Genomic DNA, 17,765 nt, shown 5'->3' on the forward strand with positions numbered 1-17,765 from the left:
CGCACACGCATGAACGCTGTCTGATCCGGCAGCGCGGACAGCTGTAGCCCGCTCTGGCATCGGGGAAATCATCCTGTTGGCCGGATCGGGCCCCTTCGCGGGCCGCATCCGGCCTGCGGGCTGCAAATTTGACACTCCTGGTTAGGGGATATGGGCCAAACTCAGGCGGATGGGCCAAAATAGATATGGCATCTTGGATGTTTCGGGAATGTTAGGCCAAAGGCCTGTTTCCATGCTGTGACTTTAACTCTTTCACCTCTCACTCCTAAATTCTGGAACTTCTTCATAGTAATTTGTGGAATGAGCTTCCAGTGAAGGTGGTGGAGGCAGGTTCGTTTTTATCATTTAAAAATAAATTGGATAGTTATATGGATGGGAAGGGAATGGAGGGCTATGGTCTGAACGCAGGTATATGGGACTAGGGGAGATTATGTGTTCGGCACGGACTAGAAGGGTCGAGATGGCCTGTTTCCGTGCTGTAATTGTTATATGGTTATATGGTTATATAATATTCTTCATAATAATACAGGCAAAAGTCCTAAATTATGCATGATTGTAATCTACAATTTAACCAAGCACACAAAACATATCTCTGTTTTGTAGTTTCCATAACCAACCAACTGTGTTTAATCTTTTTTTTGGAGAGACAGCATGGAAGCAGGTCCTTTGTGGCCCACCCACGCCAAACCATCGATCACCCGTTCACAAGTTCTATGTTATCTCACTTCCTCACCCACTCACTACACACTGGGGGTAATTTACAGAGGGCCAATTACCCTCCAAACCCACACATCTGTGGGATGTGGGAGGAAAAACACATCCTCGGAGGAAACCCACACAGTCACAGGGAGAACATGCAAAATATGGATCGAATCCGGATCTCTGGCACTGTGAGAGCAGCTCTATACGCTGCGCTAATTTCAAGTTCGTTATTTTCAAATTTAATTTTAACTTAAATTTTACTTATTTTAAATTTAAATTTCAGTTTGTACAATCGTACTGAATGACAGATTTTGTTCGATTTTCCTAACTATGCCAGAATGATCTCAGATAGAGTCACAGTGTGGCAGACCCTTCTTCTCGACCCGAAACATCACCTATTCCTTCTCTTCAGAAATGCTGCCTGTCCCGCTGAGTTACTCTGGCTTTTTGTGTCTATCTCTACACTCAGCACCCTGACGAATGAACGCCAATGTACCAAAAGCCTTCTTGACCACACTTTCTACCTGTGACACCAATTTAGGGAACTATGTACTTGCACTCCGAGATCCCTCTGCTCTACGACACTCTCCAGAGCTCTGCCATTCACTGCAAAGTTCCTGCCCTAGTTTGACTTCCCAACATTCAACACCTAGCACTTATCTTTATTAAACATAATTAGCCATTCTTCAGCCCACTTGCCCAATCGATCAAGATCCTGCTGTAATTTTTGATAACTATCTACAATGCTGCCCAATTTAGTGTAATCTGCAAATTTACTAATTATGTCGTTACATTTTCATCCAAATCGTTAATATAAAGCACAAACAACAGTGGGCCCAGCACCAATCCTGAGGCACACCACCAGTCACGGGCCTCCAGGCTGAACAACATCCTTCCACCAGCACCCTCTGCTTCCTTCCATAAAGCCAATTCTCCACCCAGTCAGCTCGCTCTCCCGACAGGGATGTAGCTATGAGTGTCTTATGTCCCCACTGTCGACAAGCTTGATCAGAAGTTTAATGGAAACCTGAGAAGTCTGAGCGCTGATGTTTGGCAACATTAACCCGAACGCACAACTTAATTTAAAACATTTCTAGTTTGAAATTGAGGAATTGATTACTTTAAAAAAAATGAGAAGTCCAAGAGAAGCAGTGATCATGTGCTTCAGGTAACATTGAGTGTCAAGCTCCAACACTCCAGGGCTGAGGCAGCCACAGTGCCCCCTGCAAGACAGCCATTCTGCCCTTCTGGGCTAGCAGCATGGCCGGGCTTCAACAACAAACACAACTTGTTGAAGTGAAAACAAGAAAGATCGCCTGATTTTGAAGGCAGCTTCTTCCTCGAAGGGAATAAAAAGAAATTAAGGCAAGAAGAGGTGACTGAAGGAAGCATGATGGTAAATGAAGCTGGAGGAATATGAACGTAATCTTCATGCAATCTCACTTTGTAAAGATGTAATTCTGTGCATACATTGGACAGCTCTGTGGTTCTCTCCGATTACCAAATCTGATTATTTAAAACTTTTTTAAGAATTGCAGGAGTTATATCATTCAAACCCTGAAGATACCTGGTGGCACATTGGTACAGAGGTAGAGTTGCTGCCTTACAGTGCCAGAGACCCAGGTTCGATCCTGATAATGGATGCTGTCTGTATGGAGTATTTACGTTCTCCCTGTGACTGCCTGGGTTATATCCGCAATCTCTGGTTTCCTCCCGCACTCCAAAGACGTAGAGGTTTGTGGGGTGTAATTGTAAATGGGTAAATAGGGTTTGCTTGGTATAATTGTAAATGGCCCCATTGTGTGTAGGATAGTGCTAGTGTGCAGGGATTGATGGTCGGCACGGACTTGGTGGGCCGAAGCGTCAGTTTCTGCGCTGTATCTCTAAACTCCTCTCATTGATTCAAGTGCTTGCACCATTCACCATTGACCATTTTGTCTTTACATGTGCAGTTTGCCAGAGGCGTTTTGTGGATTTGCTGGCCTCACTGTAACTGGGTCCACAGTGCTCAACTACAGGGTTCCAGCGTCAGACATGTTGTTGCTTTGGACATGCAGACCAGCATTCTCCATGACTGGATGATGTCAGCTCCAAAACGATCTTCCATGATCTGCATCAGGTCTAATTTAAACCTACTACCCACTCCTCCCCAATCATCTTATCTGTTTTGTTTCGCTCTGCTTGCAAATCTTTGTGGCTTCTACTGTTCTTTGATTATTCTGTACAAACCAATTGCCCATCTGTCCTTTATTTAGTATTCCATGTGAAACTAAAAATATTAGCTACTTATGAATCTAGACATGACTTTTAAACCAACTGTTGGAAGAACGATGGGTTAATGACATTTAATGCACTTTCGTGGTATGTTTTGTCCATGTTAATGGAGAATCCAATTCCAGGTGTGAGTGAAGATTTCAGACCTTCTACACCACCATCATCTTTACGAAGGAAAGAATCCCCCTTGCACGGCACACAACATTGGGGAAATACCATTGGTGGATCATGGTCGGACGGTGGTTTCAGCAGCTCGACTCTTCCCAAGATGGTTCTCACACACGAGGTCCACTCAAGGCCATTAACACTGTCTCCCACAGAGCCCAGTGGATGGAGTGATCTCATCCACGTCCATCCGCCACCCTAGCCGTAGTTCTCGTTTCACTGTCGTCCTGTTCAGTTTCACTGTTTGTATCACTTGTTAGCACACCTTCCCCTACTATGGACCACTGTGGGTTCCACCTTTCCTTGATCATCGTTGCTGGCTTTGATCTGTCTTTTTTGCATATCTCTCATTAATTTGTTCAATGTACCCTTTTCATTTTTCTCAGTTCCCTCTCCCCTGACTCTCAGTCTGAAAAATGTTCACGACCTGAAACGTCACCTACTCCTTTTCTCCAGAGTTGCTGCCTGACCTGCTGAGTTGCTCCAGCTTTTTGTATCTATCAAGAAGAGTGTTCCCTGAAGGTAAAATGGTAATGGGAGGATGTTGTTGGCAAGAAGGTACCTTATCCAGATGCAGAGATCTACTCTGCTGTTCTGGGGAGTCGGGTCTGAGGGTTACAGTTCTGCTCCAAAACCCCGAAAACTGGCAAAGCCAGAGTTGCGATCAAAACTGTCGAGGATTGGGGTAGGGAAGTCCAGGACAAGGGGTCACAGCTTAAGGATAAGGGGGAAATCCTTTAAAACCGAGATGAGAAGAACTTTTTTCACACAGAGAGTGGTGAATCTCTGGAACTCTCTGCCACAGAGGGTAGTTGAGGCCAGTTCATTGGCTATATTTAAGAGGGAGTTAGATGTGGCCCTTGTGGCTAAGGGGATCAGGGGGTATGGAGAGAAGGCAGGTACGGGATACTGAGTTGAATGATCAGCCATGATCATATTGAATGGCGGTGCAGGCTCGAAGGGCCGAATGGCCTACTCCTGCACCTAATTTCTATGTTTCTATGTTTCTATCACACTGCAGGTGAGATCATTTGTGGAGGGAGTTGCTCACCCAAAAAAGAGGAGGGAATGACAATGAGAAACCTGCTAAGAAGTTGCTCGTTAAATTCCCTGCGAACAACTATGACAACAAACAGTTTGGCTAACACTGTGAAGCAAAGCTTTATTGGGGACGATCAGCCATGATCACAATGAATGGCGGTGCTGGCTCGAAGGGCTGCATGGTCTCCTCCTACACCTATTTTCAAAAGCATTTTCAACCGCACTGCACCGCTTCACTTTTGCAGCAAAGGGATTTCTTGACTAAAGTGTCAACACCTATTCAGGAAGAGCAAATAAAATGAGTTTAACATTGGAAATTTCAAGTTCAAGTTCAAGTTCAAGTTCAAGTGAGTTTATTGTCATGTGTCCCTGTATAGGACAATGAAATTCTTGCTTTGCTTAAGCACACAGAAAATAGTACGCATTTACTACAAAACAGATAAATGTGTCCATATACCATGATATAAATATATACACACATGAACAAATAAACTGGTAAAGTACAAGTAAATAAATAATCACAGGAGGGAAGAAATAGAGAGTCATATCTGGCTGAAGATAGACACAACATGCTGGAGTAACTCAGCAGGTCAGGCAGCATCTCTGGACAAAAGGAAGAGGTGACTTTTCAGGTTGAGACTCTTCTTCATCTGGCTGGTTGACATAAAGTGAAGATGCATTTGGAAGCACAGATAACTCCACACAATAACTCGCAATTACAGCTAAGGTAAAGCAGACAAAATATTAAGCATTACCTTTAGGAAAACTTTTGTTCTTCAACTTTTGATTCCTATCTTCTGAACACAAAAGACCTGATGAAAATGGTGCCTTTTCACCCTGGCATTGCAAGCTGTAACCACTTGCTCCATGTCCTGAATGGGTTTTACCAAAGCCGCCCTCACAGTTAGTACTTCTCAACTCTTTGGGTAACTGTTTTGACCGTTGAAGTGTTTCAAAGTCTGTTAAGCAAAGGGCATATCTTAGTATTCATCAGAATCTGTTCTTACAACCCAAAGCAAAGAGAATAAAGTAGGCTTTCCCTGTGTAAAGGATGCCTCACCACTGCTTTATTCAGTGCAATTTTTATTTTTGCTAGATTACTGTCTGCATTGATGACCAAGCTGTCCACATATGGAGCACGTCAGGTGATTCGAGGATTGCTAAGTTTTGTTGTGCTCCATCTGCTCAGAACCAAATACTGCAGGAAATAAAGGCGCAGCAGACCAGTGTTTGAAGGGGATGAAGAGGATGGGGGTTATACACAGCAAAGAGTAGCCGGAAGCCAGAGGATTGGGAAACCTTCATAGGACAACAGAAAGGAACAAAACGGGCAATACGGGCTGAAAAGATGAAGTACGAAGGGAAGCTGGCAGGAAGTTAAAGAAGGAGAGTAAAAGCTTCTTTAGAAATGTTAAGGGAAAAAGAGTAACAAAGTCAAATGTGGGTCCCTTGAAGGCAGACACAGGTGAAATTATTATGGGCAACAAGGAAATGGCAAAAGAGTTGAATAGGTACTTTGGATCCGTCTTCACTAACGAAGACACAACCAATCTCCCAGATGTACTGGAGGACAGAGGATCTAAGGGGGTCGAGGAACTGAAATAAATTTTCATTAGGCGAGAGATAGTATTGGATAGGCTAATGGGACTGAAGGATGATAAATCCCCGGGGCCTGATGGTCTGCATCCCAGGGTCCTCAGGGAGGTGGATCCAGAAATAATGGACGCATTGGTGATCATTTTCCAATGTTCAATAGATTCAGGATCAGTTCCTGTGGATTGGAGGAATAGCTAATGTTATCCCACTTTTCAAGAAAGGAGCGAGAGAGAAAACGGGGAATTACAGACCAGTTAGCCCGACTTTGGTGGTGGGAAAGATGCTGGAGTCAATTATTAAAGAGGTGATAATGGGGCATTTGGTTAGCAGTAAAAGGATTAGTCCAGGTCAACATGGATTTATGAAAGGGAAATCATGCTTGACTAACCTTCTGGAATTTTTTGAGGATGTGACAAGTAAAATGGATGAAGAGGAACCTGTGGATGTAGTGTATCTAGACATTCAGAAAGCCTTTGGAGACTGGTGACTAAAATTAGAGCAAATGGTATTGGGGGTAGGATGTTGACATGGATAGAAAATTGGTTGGCAGACCGGAAGCAAAGAATAGGAGTGAACAGGTCCTTTTCAGAATGGCAGGCAGTGGCGAGTGGAGTGTCGCAAGGCTCGGTGTTGGGGCCGCAACTGTTTACCATATATATTAATGATTTGGAAGATGGAATTAGGAGCAACACTAGCAAGTATGCGGATGACACAAAGCTGGGTGGCAGTATGAACTATGAAGAGGATGTTAGGAGGTTGTAGGGTGACCTGGGCATGTTGAGTGAGTGGGCAGATGCATGGCAGATGCAGTATAATATAGATAGATGTGAGGTTATCCACTTTGGTGGCATAAACAAGGGGGCAGATTATTATCTCAATGGGGTTAGGTTAGGTAAGGGGGAGGTGCAGCGAGACCTGGGCGTCCTTGTACACTGGTCACTGAAAGTTGGCTTACAGGTACAGCAGGCAATGAAGAAAGCTAATGGAATGTTGGCCTTCATAACAAGAGGATTTCAGTATAGGAGTAAAGAGGTTCTTCTGCAGTTGTATAGGGCTCTGGTGAAACCACATCTGGAGTATTGTGTATAGTTTTAGTCTCCTAATTTGAGGAAGGATATCCTTGTGATTGAGGCAGTGCAGCGTAGGTTCAAGAGATTGATCCCTGGGATTGCGGGACTGTCATATGAGGAAAGATTGAAAAGACTAGGCTTGTATTCACTGGAGTTTAGAAGGATGAGGGGAGATCTTATAGAAACATATAAAATTATAAAAGGACTGGACAAGCCAGATGCAGGAAAAATGTTCCCAATGTTGGGCAATTCCAGAACCAGGGGCCACAGTCTTAGAATAAAGGGGAAATCATTTAAGACTGAGGTGAGGAAAAAAGTCATCCTCCTATGCTCCAAGGAATAGAGTCCCAGCCTACTTAACCTCTGCCTATAGCTCACTGCCTCTTGTCCTGGCAACATTCTCGTAAATCTTCTCTGTACCCTTCCAACTTGACAACATCTTTGATAAAACAGTGCCCAGAACTGAACACAATAACTCTAAATGTGGCCTCACCAATGTCGTATCTAACTACAACATGACCTCCCAACTTCTTTACTCTGACTGATGAAGGACAATCTGCCAAAAGCCTTTTTGACAACCCAATCTTCCCGCGACTCCACCTTGAGGGAACTGTGCACCTGCATTCCTAGATCCCTCTGCTCTGCAACAGCCCTATCATTCACCGTGTAGGTCCAGCTCATTTTAGACTTCACAAAATAGAAATATAGAAAATAGGTGCAGGAGGAGGCCATTCGGCCCTTGGGCCAGCACCACCATTCATTGTGATCATGTCTGATCGTCCCCAATCAATAACCCGTGCCTGCCTTCTCCCCATATCCCTTGATTCCACTAGCCCCTAGAGCTCTATCTAATTCTTAAATCCATCCAGTGATTTGGCCTCCACTGCCCTCTGTGGCAGGGAATTCCACAAATTCATAACTCTCTGGGTGAAAACGTTTTTTCTCACCTCAGTCCTAAATGGCCTCCCCTTTATTCTAAGACTGTGGCCCCTGGTTCTGGACTCGCCGAACATTGGGAACATTTTTTCTGCATCCAGCTTGTCCAGTCCTTTTATAAGTTTATATGTTTCTATAAGATCCCCCCTCTATTCTAAACTCCAGTGAATACAAGCCTAGTCTTTCAATCTTTCCTCATATGACAGTCCCGCCATCCCAGGGATAAATCTCGTGAACTTACGCTGCACTGCCAAAATGAAACACCTCACATTTCTCTGTATTAAATTCCATCAACCATTCCTCAGTCCACTTGGCCAATTGATCAAGATCGGGTTTCAATTTTTCACAACCATCTTCACTATATGCAAAACCACCCACTTTTGTATCATCTGCAACCTTGCTAATAATCTTACCATGTATGTTCTCATCCAAATTTTTGATATAGATGACAAACAGTAACAGGCCCAGCACAGAACCCTGAGGCACACCACTAGTCACAGGCCTCCAGTCCAAGAAGCAACCTTCCACCATCACCCTCTGCTTCCTTCCATTAAGCCAATTTTCTATCCACTCAGTTATCTCTCCTTGGATCCCATGTGATCTAACCTTCCAGAGCAGCCTACCTTGGTTGGTTTATTGGTTTCTTGGTCCTCCAAAATATTCCAAATTGAATTTAAACTGGAGGTGGTACCATGAGGAACCTTGTGGAATGTTTTACAGAGGTCCATGTATACATTATCTTTACCTCTGCCCTCATCAACCTTTTTGGTCACGTCTTCAAAAAAACTCAGACTTGTGAGATTCGAACACCCACGAACAAACCCATTTTGGCTATCCCTAATCAACTTTTGTCTGTCTAAATCCCTGTATATCCTATTCCTCAGAATACCCGTTAGTAATTTTCTAACTACAGATGTTAAGCTCTAATTACTTTACAGATGTAATGAGGGAGGAAACTGGAGCAACCGGAGAAAACCCACGCTCTCATGGAGAGAATGTACACACTCTGTACAGAGAGCAATTGTAGTCAGGATGGAACCTGGTCTCTGGCGCTGTAAGGCAGCAACTCTGCCGCTGTGGCACTGTGATGATCTTAGTCGGGGAAATGAATAAAGATAGTCACAAAGTGCGGGAGTAACTCAGCGGGTCAGGCTGCATCTCCGGAGAAAAAGGATAGGGTGGGGATGGGACCATTCATCAAACTGAAAATAGGGGTTGAGCCGGAGAGGTGGAGGAGAGAAAAGATCAGGACCAATCAGGGCCGGGAGGATATACAAACAGCGTACAGCCAACACCCATAGTCAGGATCAAAGCCAGGTCTCTGGCATTGTAAGGCAGCATCTCTACTGCTGCACCACTGTGCCGGTTATAGTAATGATTTGGAATCGATCATTGGACTAGATCCTGCAGAGTCCTCACTTACCTCGAATGGTCACTGTTGCACTGCTTGATACTCTTCCCCAGGGACTTTCTGCAACACACACATACGTGCCAGCATCCTCTGGCAAGCAGTCCTCAATCACCCACTGAGCAACACCATCACTGACAGAAGCATGGCCAAACTTTGCAGCCTTACCTGAAACAGACCAGAAGGTTATCAGACATACCATTCATCAACAAATGTCAATTACTATTAAAACACAAAAATACTTGAGCTATAACATCAGGATAAGTATTCAACCAAGAAAACCACCCCAAAGCCAAAGTAGTATCTAAACTGCCGATACCAACATGCCAGGGACAGTGACTAACTCTATATTCAGTAATAAGTTATCAGCATGTTACCTAGCACATAAACCTAGGCATGTAGATGCCAGTATATCATTGGGGTTATCAAGTGAGCACCTCCCTTCATTGGTGTTCCATTGAGTTAGGCCCACAACAACTCAGGAAGACACAGTTAGTTCTGGTGTCCCTGAAACAGCCCCCTCAATACCTGCTCCCACCACCTATGCTAAGCACTAAGCAGCTAACTATGTAAATATCTACTAAGTAAGAGAAATCACAGAAGATTAATTCAACACTCAAACAAATGCTAAACACTCACATCCTGTCTTACACTTGTCCTAACCTACCACCAAGCAATCGTAGTCCTGATAATATCAACCTCATGTAATATGCAATCCACTGAAGATACAATTTAAAATTAATATAGCCTGGGAATTTATTGCTACCTATTATTGTAGGAAAGCAACACACTCTCCAGAGCAGTTCACACCCATCCATGGATCAAGTAATTGCATTTGCATGCGGCCAAGAACTGTGATTGGGATTTTGATGTGTCCAATTTTGGCTGCTGGTGATTGTTCACCTGGACATTGATACCTCATTGTGTACAATCAATTATCCAGTTGATTAAAGATGCCTGCATTGTGTAGGAATCGCAATGCTTCATCGCCATCTACTGTGGCTTCAGCATGTAACAATTATTGTGCCTGATATGCGATGGTAGCATTCGTGTTTTACTTTTAGTTTTAGAGCTCCAGCGTGGAAACAGGCCCCCCGGCCCACTGAGTCTGCACCGATCAACAATCATACATACTCTAATTCTATCCCATACACAAGGGACAATTTAAAGAAGCCAACCGACCTACAAACTGGCAGTCATTTAAAGAGTGAGGAAATCCATAGATTAGATTAGATTAGATTAGATTAGATTAGATCCTTTATTTGTCATTCAGACCTTTCGGTCTGAACGAAATGTCATTGCCTGCAGCCATACATATAATAATAAACAACAAAACACACAATAAACACAAATTAACATCCACCACAGTGAGTTCACCAGGCACCTTCTCACTGTGATGGAGGCAAAAGTCTTAAAGTTACTGTCTCTTCCCTCCTCATTCTCCCTGCGCTGAGGCGATATGTTGTTACCCCACCGGGCAATGGTAGTCAGTCCTGCGGCTCAACCGAGCTCCGTGAATGGGCCGGTTCAAGCTCCGCGGTCTAGGGTGGTTGAAGCTGCCGCCCTCCAGTCCAGCGGACGCAGCTGTTGCCGCGGGAGCTCCGGAAAACAGGCACCAGCCTGTGACCTGCTAGTTCCCGACGATGTCGTCCACTGGCCCGCGGACGAGCCCCGGATTCAAGTCAGCGCCGCCGGAATGCTGCCTCACCCACCGGAGCACCGTCTCAGCACTGAGTCGGGCAGCCCTCACCGGAGCGCCTTCTCAGCCCCGAGTAGGCCCGTCCACACCGGAGCGCCGTCTCAGCCCCGAGTAGGGCCGTCCACACCGGAGCGCCGTCTCAGCCCTGAGTCGGGCCGTCCACACCGGAGCGCTGTCTCCGCCCCGAGTTGGGCCACCCTCACCGGAGCGCTGTCTCAGCCCCGAGTTGGGCCACCCTCACCGGAGCGCCGTCTCACCCCCGAGTTGGGCCGCCCTCACCGGAGCACAGCCTCAGCCCGAGTCGTGCCGCTGCCACTGGAACGCCACCACAGCTCCGAATTCGGTCAGCCTCGCGTTGGTAAGTCGTGGCTGGCTCTGCTTCCAAAGCTTCGAGGTCGGTCACAGTTGGAGGCCGCCAGCTCCGCAATTAGGCCTCAGGGCAGGCGGAGGCAGAGAAGGGGGGATACGACAGAAAGAGTCGCATTCCCCCGAAGGGAGAGACAGAAAACCATGTTTCAGCCCCCCCCCCCCCCCACACATAACACAACCTAATAACTAAAATTTGACTAAAACAAGACTAAAAAAAATCAACAACAAAAAAGTAAAGACAGACGGACTGCAGGCGAGCCACAGCCGTTCAACAGCACCGCCACTTCCGTAGGTGCTAAGATTATCAGCCAATCACCAAATCGACTGTATGGACTTTGTACGTTCACCCTGTGACCAGCATGGGTTTTCTCCGGGATCTCTGGTTTCCTCCCGCACTCCAAATATGTACAGGTTTGTAGGTTAAGTGCTTTGGTAAAATTATAAATTGTTCCTAGTGTGTAGGGTAATGTTAGCATGCGTGGATTGCTAGTTGGCGGGGACTTGATGGGTCGAAGGACCAGTTTCGCACTGTATCTCCAAACTAAACTGAAACGAAATCCAGTCACTTAACATGTCAAAATTCTGACCAAAGCATTTCACATATCCAGTGTTCATTATCCATTTCAGTATTCAGTATTTACTTTAATGTCATTTTAACTGAGTATTTACATACACAGATGAAACAAAAACATTGTTTCTCAATCAGTTCCCATCAGTCCAGTTAATAAAAACAGAATAAATACATATAGCTTTAAAAATTAAAATGACCATATCTAAAATAGGCCTAATAATTGAAATAAAAACAGACATTCAGACCGAACAGTGGCTTTGCTTTGACAGGTGCCTAACTGTCAAAGTATGGGCGAGGTTAGATGTGTTGGTGTATGATATATGGGGAGGGGACACAGTCCGTTAACCAGTCTTATTGCCTGTGGAAAGAAGCTGTGTAGCATTCGGCTGGTTTTGCAGCTGATGCTCCTGTACCTCTTCCCAGATGGCAGAATGGAGAAGATGTGGTGTGATGGATGATAGGGGTCCTTAATAATGGAGATAGCTCTGCTGATGCTCCGCTTCTTATAGATCTCCAACAGAAAGGGGAGTGGGGCACCAATGATCCTACTGGCTATCTTCACTATCCTGTGAAGTTGGTTTTGCTCATAAGTCTTGCAGCTTCCAAACCAGGGAGTGATGCCGTAGGTCAATATACTCTCGATGGTGCCCCTGTAGAAGGTACTTTAATGAACAGTAGGGAGACCTGCTTTCCTTAGTCTCCGGAGGGAGTGGAGCCGCTGCTGAGCTCTTTTGATCACTGCTATATTAACCTTGATCCCTCTATACCCTTTTCATGAGCCAGTCTGTTCTTTACAAGTGACGCAGCACTAGAGTGTGTGAGCAGTTGGTGCCAGGGCTCAAGCTCACCATTTAGTAACCAGGAGATGGTGATTGGACTTGTTCCAACAACTGTGCCCTGCAGTACGATGGTGCTGCTTTCATCAGCTGTGACATCCGTCAGGGGTTTTGTGAAAACCGGGCACTCTGCAGGTACAAAAGTGACAGTAGTGTTAGTACAGATACACAATGCTGGTGGTGCAAAACCTTTTACACTTGAGACTTTAGAGATACAGCGCTGGGCAGGGATTGAAATATGGAAGCAGAGGGATGGTGGGTGGATGGGAACGGTAGGGGGAGGGATAAAGAGAAATGGGAGAAGGAGAAAGAAGTTTCTTGTGGAAACTGAAGCTTGAGGATCAGGTACAGAAAGTCACGAGTTCATGTCTGAGGAGAAAGATGAGATCCTTTGTGACTGATTGGAGTCTGTGAACTGGTCTGTATTCGGGAACTCTGCAGCCCAACATAATGATTATGCATTGCGTCACAAACTTCATCAGTAAGTGTGTAGAGGAATGCATGTCAAAGTAGTCAATCGGAGGCTTCCCCACCTGGAAACCACTGATGAACCACAAGTCCACTCCCAGGTAAAGTTCTTGTAACATTCAAGTTGGATGCAGGAAATATCGGTACAGCATTCCAAAAGACATCAGGGATGTCAAGAAGCAATTCTGGACAAAGCTAGAGTGCCAGAATAACTACACAGACAACCATCGATTGTGACTAGGCTTCAGGCTAAATGTTTTACAAAGCAAAGTCAGCTGGTATCGCTGACAACAACGCATCCGTCCTCGAACAGCTCAATACATTTTGTGCTCACATTGAACAGAAGGTCAGGGAAATGCCGCCGGCCTGGATCATCTGAATAACAAGAACATAGTCAGACAGTACAGAAAGATAGACAATCAGACTCTTTTTTTCCCCACAATGGAAAAACCAAATAGGAGAGAGCGGAGCTTTGAAGGTGAGAGGGGCAAAGTTTAAAGGGGATGTGCGGTGCAAATTATTTTTGTACAGTGTGCCTGGACCATGCTGCCAGGGATGGTAGTTGAGCAATTACATTAGTGGCATTTAAAATACTATTGGATAGGTATATAGATATACAGGAAATAGCGGGACATGGATTATGTATGTAGATAAATGATGGCCATGGCATTATGTTCAGCACATTATGGGCTGAAGGGCCTGTTCTTGTGTTGTACTGGTCTGTTCTATGACACCAATGTTAAATTTCTGATTATTGACTATAGCTCTGCTATCAACACCATAATTTTTGTTTTGATTTGATTTAATTTATTGTAATTGTCTTCAATTAAGAGACAATTAAATTATCTTTCCCTTACAGTCATACAAAAAAACAACACAAAAAACCCCACAAAAACACATGAACACAGTAGTCCACAACACAAACATCCCCACAGCGGCACCAACGTTCCCCACTGTGAGGGAAGGAACCAAAGTCCAGTCAACCTCCTCACTAATGTTCCCCAATGTTCACCCTTGGTCCTCAGGAAGCACAACCTGGACTCTAACCTGCTGCTGACCTTCTACCGCTCGTCCATCGAGAGCCTGCTGACATACTGCATTACAGCATGGTATGGCAGCTGCACCATGGCAGACAGGGAGAGGCTTCAGAGGGTAACCAGGACAGCGCAGAGGATCATTGGTTGCCCTCTCCCCTCCCTGATGGACATCTACACCTCCCGCTGCTTTAGCAGGGCAAAGAAGATCACCAAAGACAGCTCCCATCCTGCGTTTGGACTGTTCGACCTGCTGCCCTCTGGAAGGCGCTATAGGTGCATCAAATCCAGGACAAACAGACTCAGGAATAGCTGCTTCCCGAGAATTATATCTACCATAAATTCAAATCCACACATGCACTGACTACACCGCCCAACACGGACTTCCATCTGTATATATGTATATATGTATGTAGCGCCGTAGAATTTGTGCACCTATTCCCCCCCCCCCCATCTCCCTTCTGTTTTGTTTTTCTGTTTCTTGTTTTTTTGTGTAAAATTGTATGTATGCACTGAGTACGAGCAGCTTTCAGTTTCACTGTACTTGTATAGTGACAATAAATGGCATATCTATCATATCTATCTTTTTTGCTTAAGTCCAAGTCAAGAGTCAAGCGAGTTTTATTGTCATGTGTCCCAGATAGGGCAATGAAATTCTTGCTTGCTACAGAACAGGAGATAAAGGTTCAGTGTGTCTATAAACTATAGACCATATATCTACACAATAAATAAACAGATACAATGCAATAGGCTGTTATTTTTCAGAGTTTGGTGGTGGTGGGTCCACCAATTTAAATTCCATTTCGAATATTTTTGGAGGATCAGGAAACCAAGAAGTAAGAGTTACTCCAGGGAGTTACTGCAGCTCCAGGGAGTGATTCTGTGTTGTTTTTCTGCGGTCGCGGTGAGGCAGCAACTGGACAGCAATGGCGGCCAGAACTCCCACAATGCAAAGGGAGGGAGAAAGTGGCCGACGCCGGCCAGTTGTCGTGGCAGTGCGCATGTGCAGGGCCGCACATGCGCACAACCACGGCCGGTGATGTGCTCGGCGGCCAGCCGTTCCGAGTGGAGACCCGAGACCCGAGTCCCGAGACCCGAGTCCCGAGCGCTAGCGCCGAGTGGAGACCCGAGACCCGAGTCCCGAGACCCGAGTCCCGAGCCGAGCGCTAGCGCCGAGTGGAGACCCGAGACCCGAGTCCCGAGCCGAGCGCTAGCACCGAGGGGAGACCCGAGAGCTAAAGCCGAGCCGAGACCCGGACACAGATGTATTTGTCCAAAGTCTTTTAAATGTTGTTGTAGTTCCTGCCTCAACTGCCTCTGGCTGCTCGTTCCATTATTCCACTCAGCCTCTGTGTGAAAAGGTCCTTATTCAATCTTTTTCCTCTCACCTTAAACCTATGTCCCTTTGCTCTCTCGATTTCCCTACTCTGGGTTTTCACCCTATCTCTTCCCCTCATGATTTTATGCAGCTCCTTAAGATCACTCATCAGTCTCCTGCACTCCAAGGAATATCGTCCTTGCTTGCCCAACCTCCCCCTATAGCTCAGGCCCTGGCAAAATCCTTGTAAAGTTTCTCTGCTCTCTTGTGTAGGAAAGAACTGCAGATGCTGGTTTAAATCGAAGGTAGGCCCAAATGCCGGAGTAACGCAGCGGTACATGCAGCATCTCTGGAGAGAAGGAATGGGTGATGTTTCGGGTCGAGCCCACTTCTTCAGATGTCACCCACTCCTTCTCTCCAGAGATGCTGCCTGTCCCGCTGAGTTACTCCAGCATTTTGTGTCTACCTTCCCTGCACGTTCTCTACCTTCTCCAGTTTAACAACAGCTTTCAGGGTGACCTAAACTGAACACAACAATAAAAATCTAGCCGCACCAACGTCTTGTACAACTGCACCATAACATCCCAACTTTTATATTCAATATTTAAGAGGGAACTGCAGATGCTGGAGAATCGAAGGTTACACAAAAAAGCTGGAGAAACTCAGCGGGTGCAGCAGCATCTATGGAGCGAAGGAAATAGGCAACGTTTCGGGCCGAAACCCTTCTTCAGACTGATCGGGGGCGGGGGTGGGTGGGGACAAGAAAGGGAAAAAGGAGGAGTAGCCCGAAGGCTGGGGGATGGGAGGAGACAGCAGGGGGGCTGAGGAAGGGGAGGAGACAGCAAGGACTAACAAAATTGGGAGAATTCGATGTTCATGCCCCCGGGATGCAGACTCCCCAAACGGAATATGAGGTGCTGTTCCTCCAATTTCCGGTGCTGCTCGCTGTGGCCATGGAGGAGACCCAGGACAGAGAGGTCGGAGACGGAGTGGGAGGGGGAGTTGAAGTGCTGAGCCACCGGGAGGTCAGCTTGGTTATTGCGGACCGAGCGGAGGTGTTCGGCGAAACGATCGCCCAACCTCCGCTTGGTCTCACCGATATAGATCTGCTGACATCTAGAGCAGCGGACGCAATAGATGAGGTTGGAAGAGATGCAGGTAAACCTCTGTCGTATTCAATACCCTGGCTGATGAATCCTCCTTGACCACCACATCTACCTGTGACATCACTTTCAAGGAACTGTGTACCTGCACTAGTAGATCCCCCTGCTATTCTCTTAACAAACTAAAAAATAACAAAAAGAAAGAAAATACAAACAGACTGCCAGTAGGGCAATCATCTCCCCCGGCGCCCCTGGTGGTATGATAATTTTGTTTATTTTGTTCATGTATTTTAAATTGTAATGATGGTTCATCAGTATGTTGCTTCTCAGGAGCAGGGAGGTTCTACTGCAGTTGTATAGGGTCTTGGTGAGACCACACCTGGAGTATTGCGTGCAGTTTTGGTCTCCAAATCTGAGGAAGGACATTATTGCCATAGAGGGAGTGCAGAGAAGGTTCACCAGACTGATTCCTGGGATGTCAGGACTGTCTTATGAAGAAAGACTGGATAGACTTGGTTTATACTCTCTAGAGTTTAGGAGATTGAGAGGGGATCTTATAGAAACTTACAAAATTCTTAAGGGGTTGGACAGGCTAGATGCAGGAAGATTGTTTCCGATGTTGGGGAAGTCCAGGACAAGGGGTCACAGCTTAAGGATAAGGGGGAAATCCTTTAAAACCGAGATGAGGAGAACTTTTTTCACACAGAGAGTGGTGAATCTCTGGAACTCTCTGCCACAGAGGGTAGTTGAGGCCAGTTCATTGGCTATATTTAAGAGGGAGTTAGATGTGGCCCTTGTGGCCAAGGGGATCAGAGGGTATGGAGAAAAGGCAGGTACGGGATAGTGAGTTGGACGATCAGCCATGATCATATTAAATGGCGGTGCAGGCTCGAAGGGCCGAATGGCCTACTCCTGCACCTAATTTCTATGTTTCTATGTTTCTCTATTCCCTCTTTTTAATAATTACTTTGACTCTGACATTGTTTCTTGTGTTTCTCATTGACTCAACCTGATATCACAATTGCATAGTTTAATCTGATTGCGTGGAACATGCATTGTTGCAACTTGTTGCAAGAGTCACACTCTACACGATTTGCAAACTGGTCAAAATATTTACTTTTATGTAGAGCTTGTGGTTTCAGAACTTTGTGTAGAATACATCCTCTCATCTGCCG

At 45.7% G+C, this 17,765-nt stretch overlaps 1 protein-coding gene across 2 annotated transcripts in view; it reads right to left on the reverse strand.

Annotated features, from left to right (window-relative positions):
* The window catches only part of LOC129710408 (myosin light chain kinase, smooth muscle-like), an 81,340-nt gene that overhangs the window by 47,365 nt on the left and 16,210 nt on the right, over positions 1 to 17,765 (reverse strand). For both annotated transcript variants that reach the window (XM_055657389.1, XM_055657388.1), the window contains exons 2-4: positions 12,680 to 12,796; positions 9,208 to 9,360; positions 4,938 to 5,141 (exon numbers count right to left, since the gene is read on the reverse strand). In XM_055657389.1, the coding sequence (XP_055513364.1) occupies positions 4,938 to 5,141; positions 9,208 to 9,360; positions 12,680 to 12,796 (474 nt within the window). The remainder of the gene's footprint in view (positions 1 to 4,937; positions 5,142 to 9,207; positions 9,361 to 12,679; positions 12,797 to 17,765) is intronic.

Source organism: Leucoraja erinacea, chromosome 27, assembly GCF_028641065.1.
Source record: "Leucoraja erinacea ecotype New England chromosome 27, Leri_hhj_1, whole genome shotgun sequence".
Lineage (NCBI taxonomy): Eukaryota > Metazoa > Chordata > Chondrichthyes > Rajiformes > Rajidae > Leucoraja > Leucoraja erinaceus.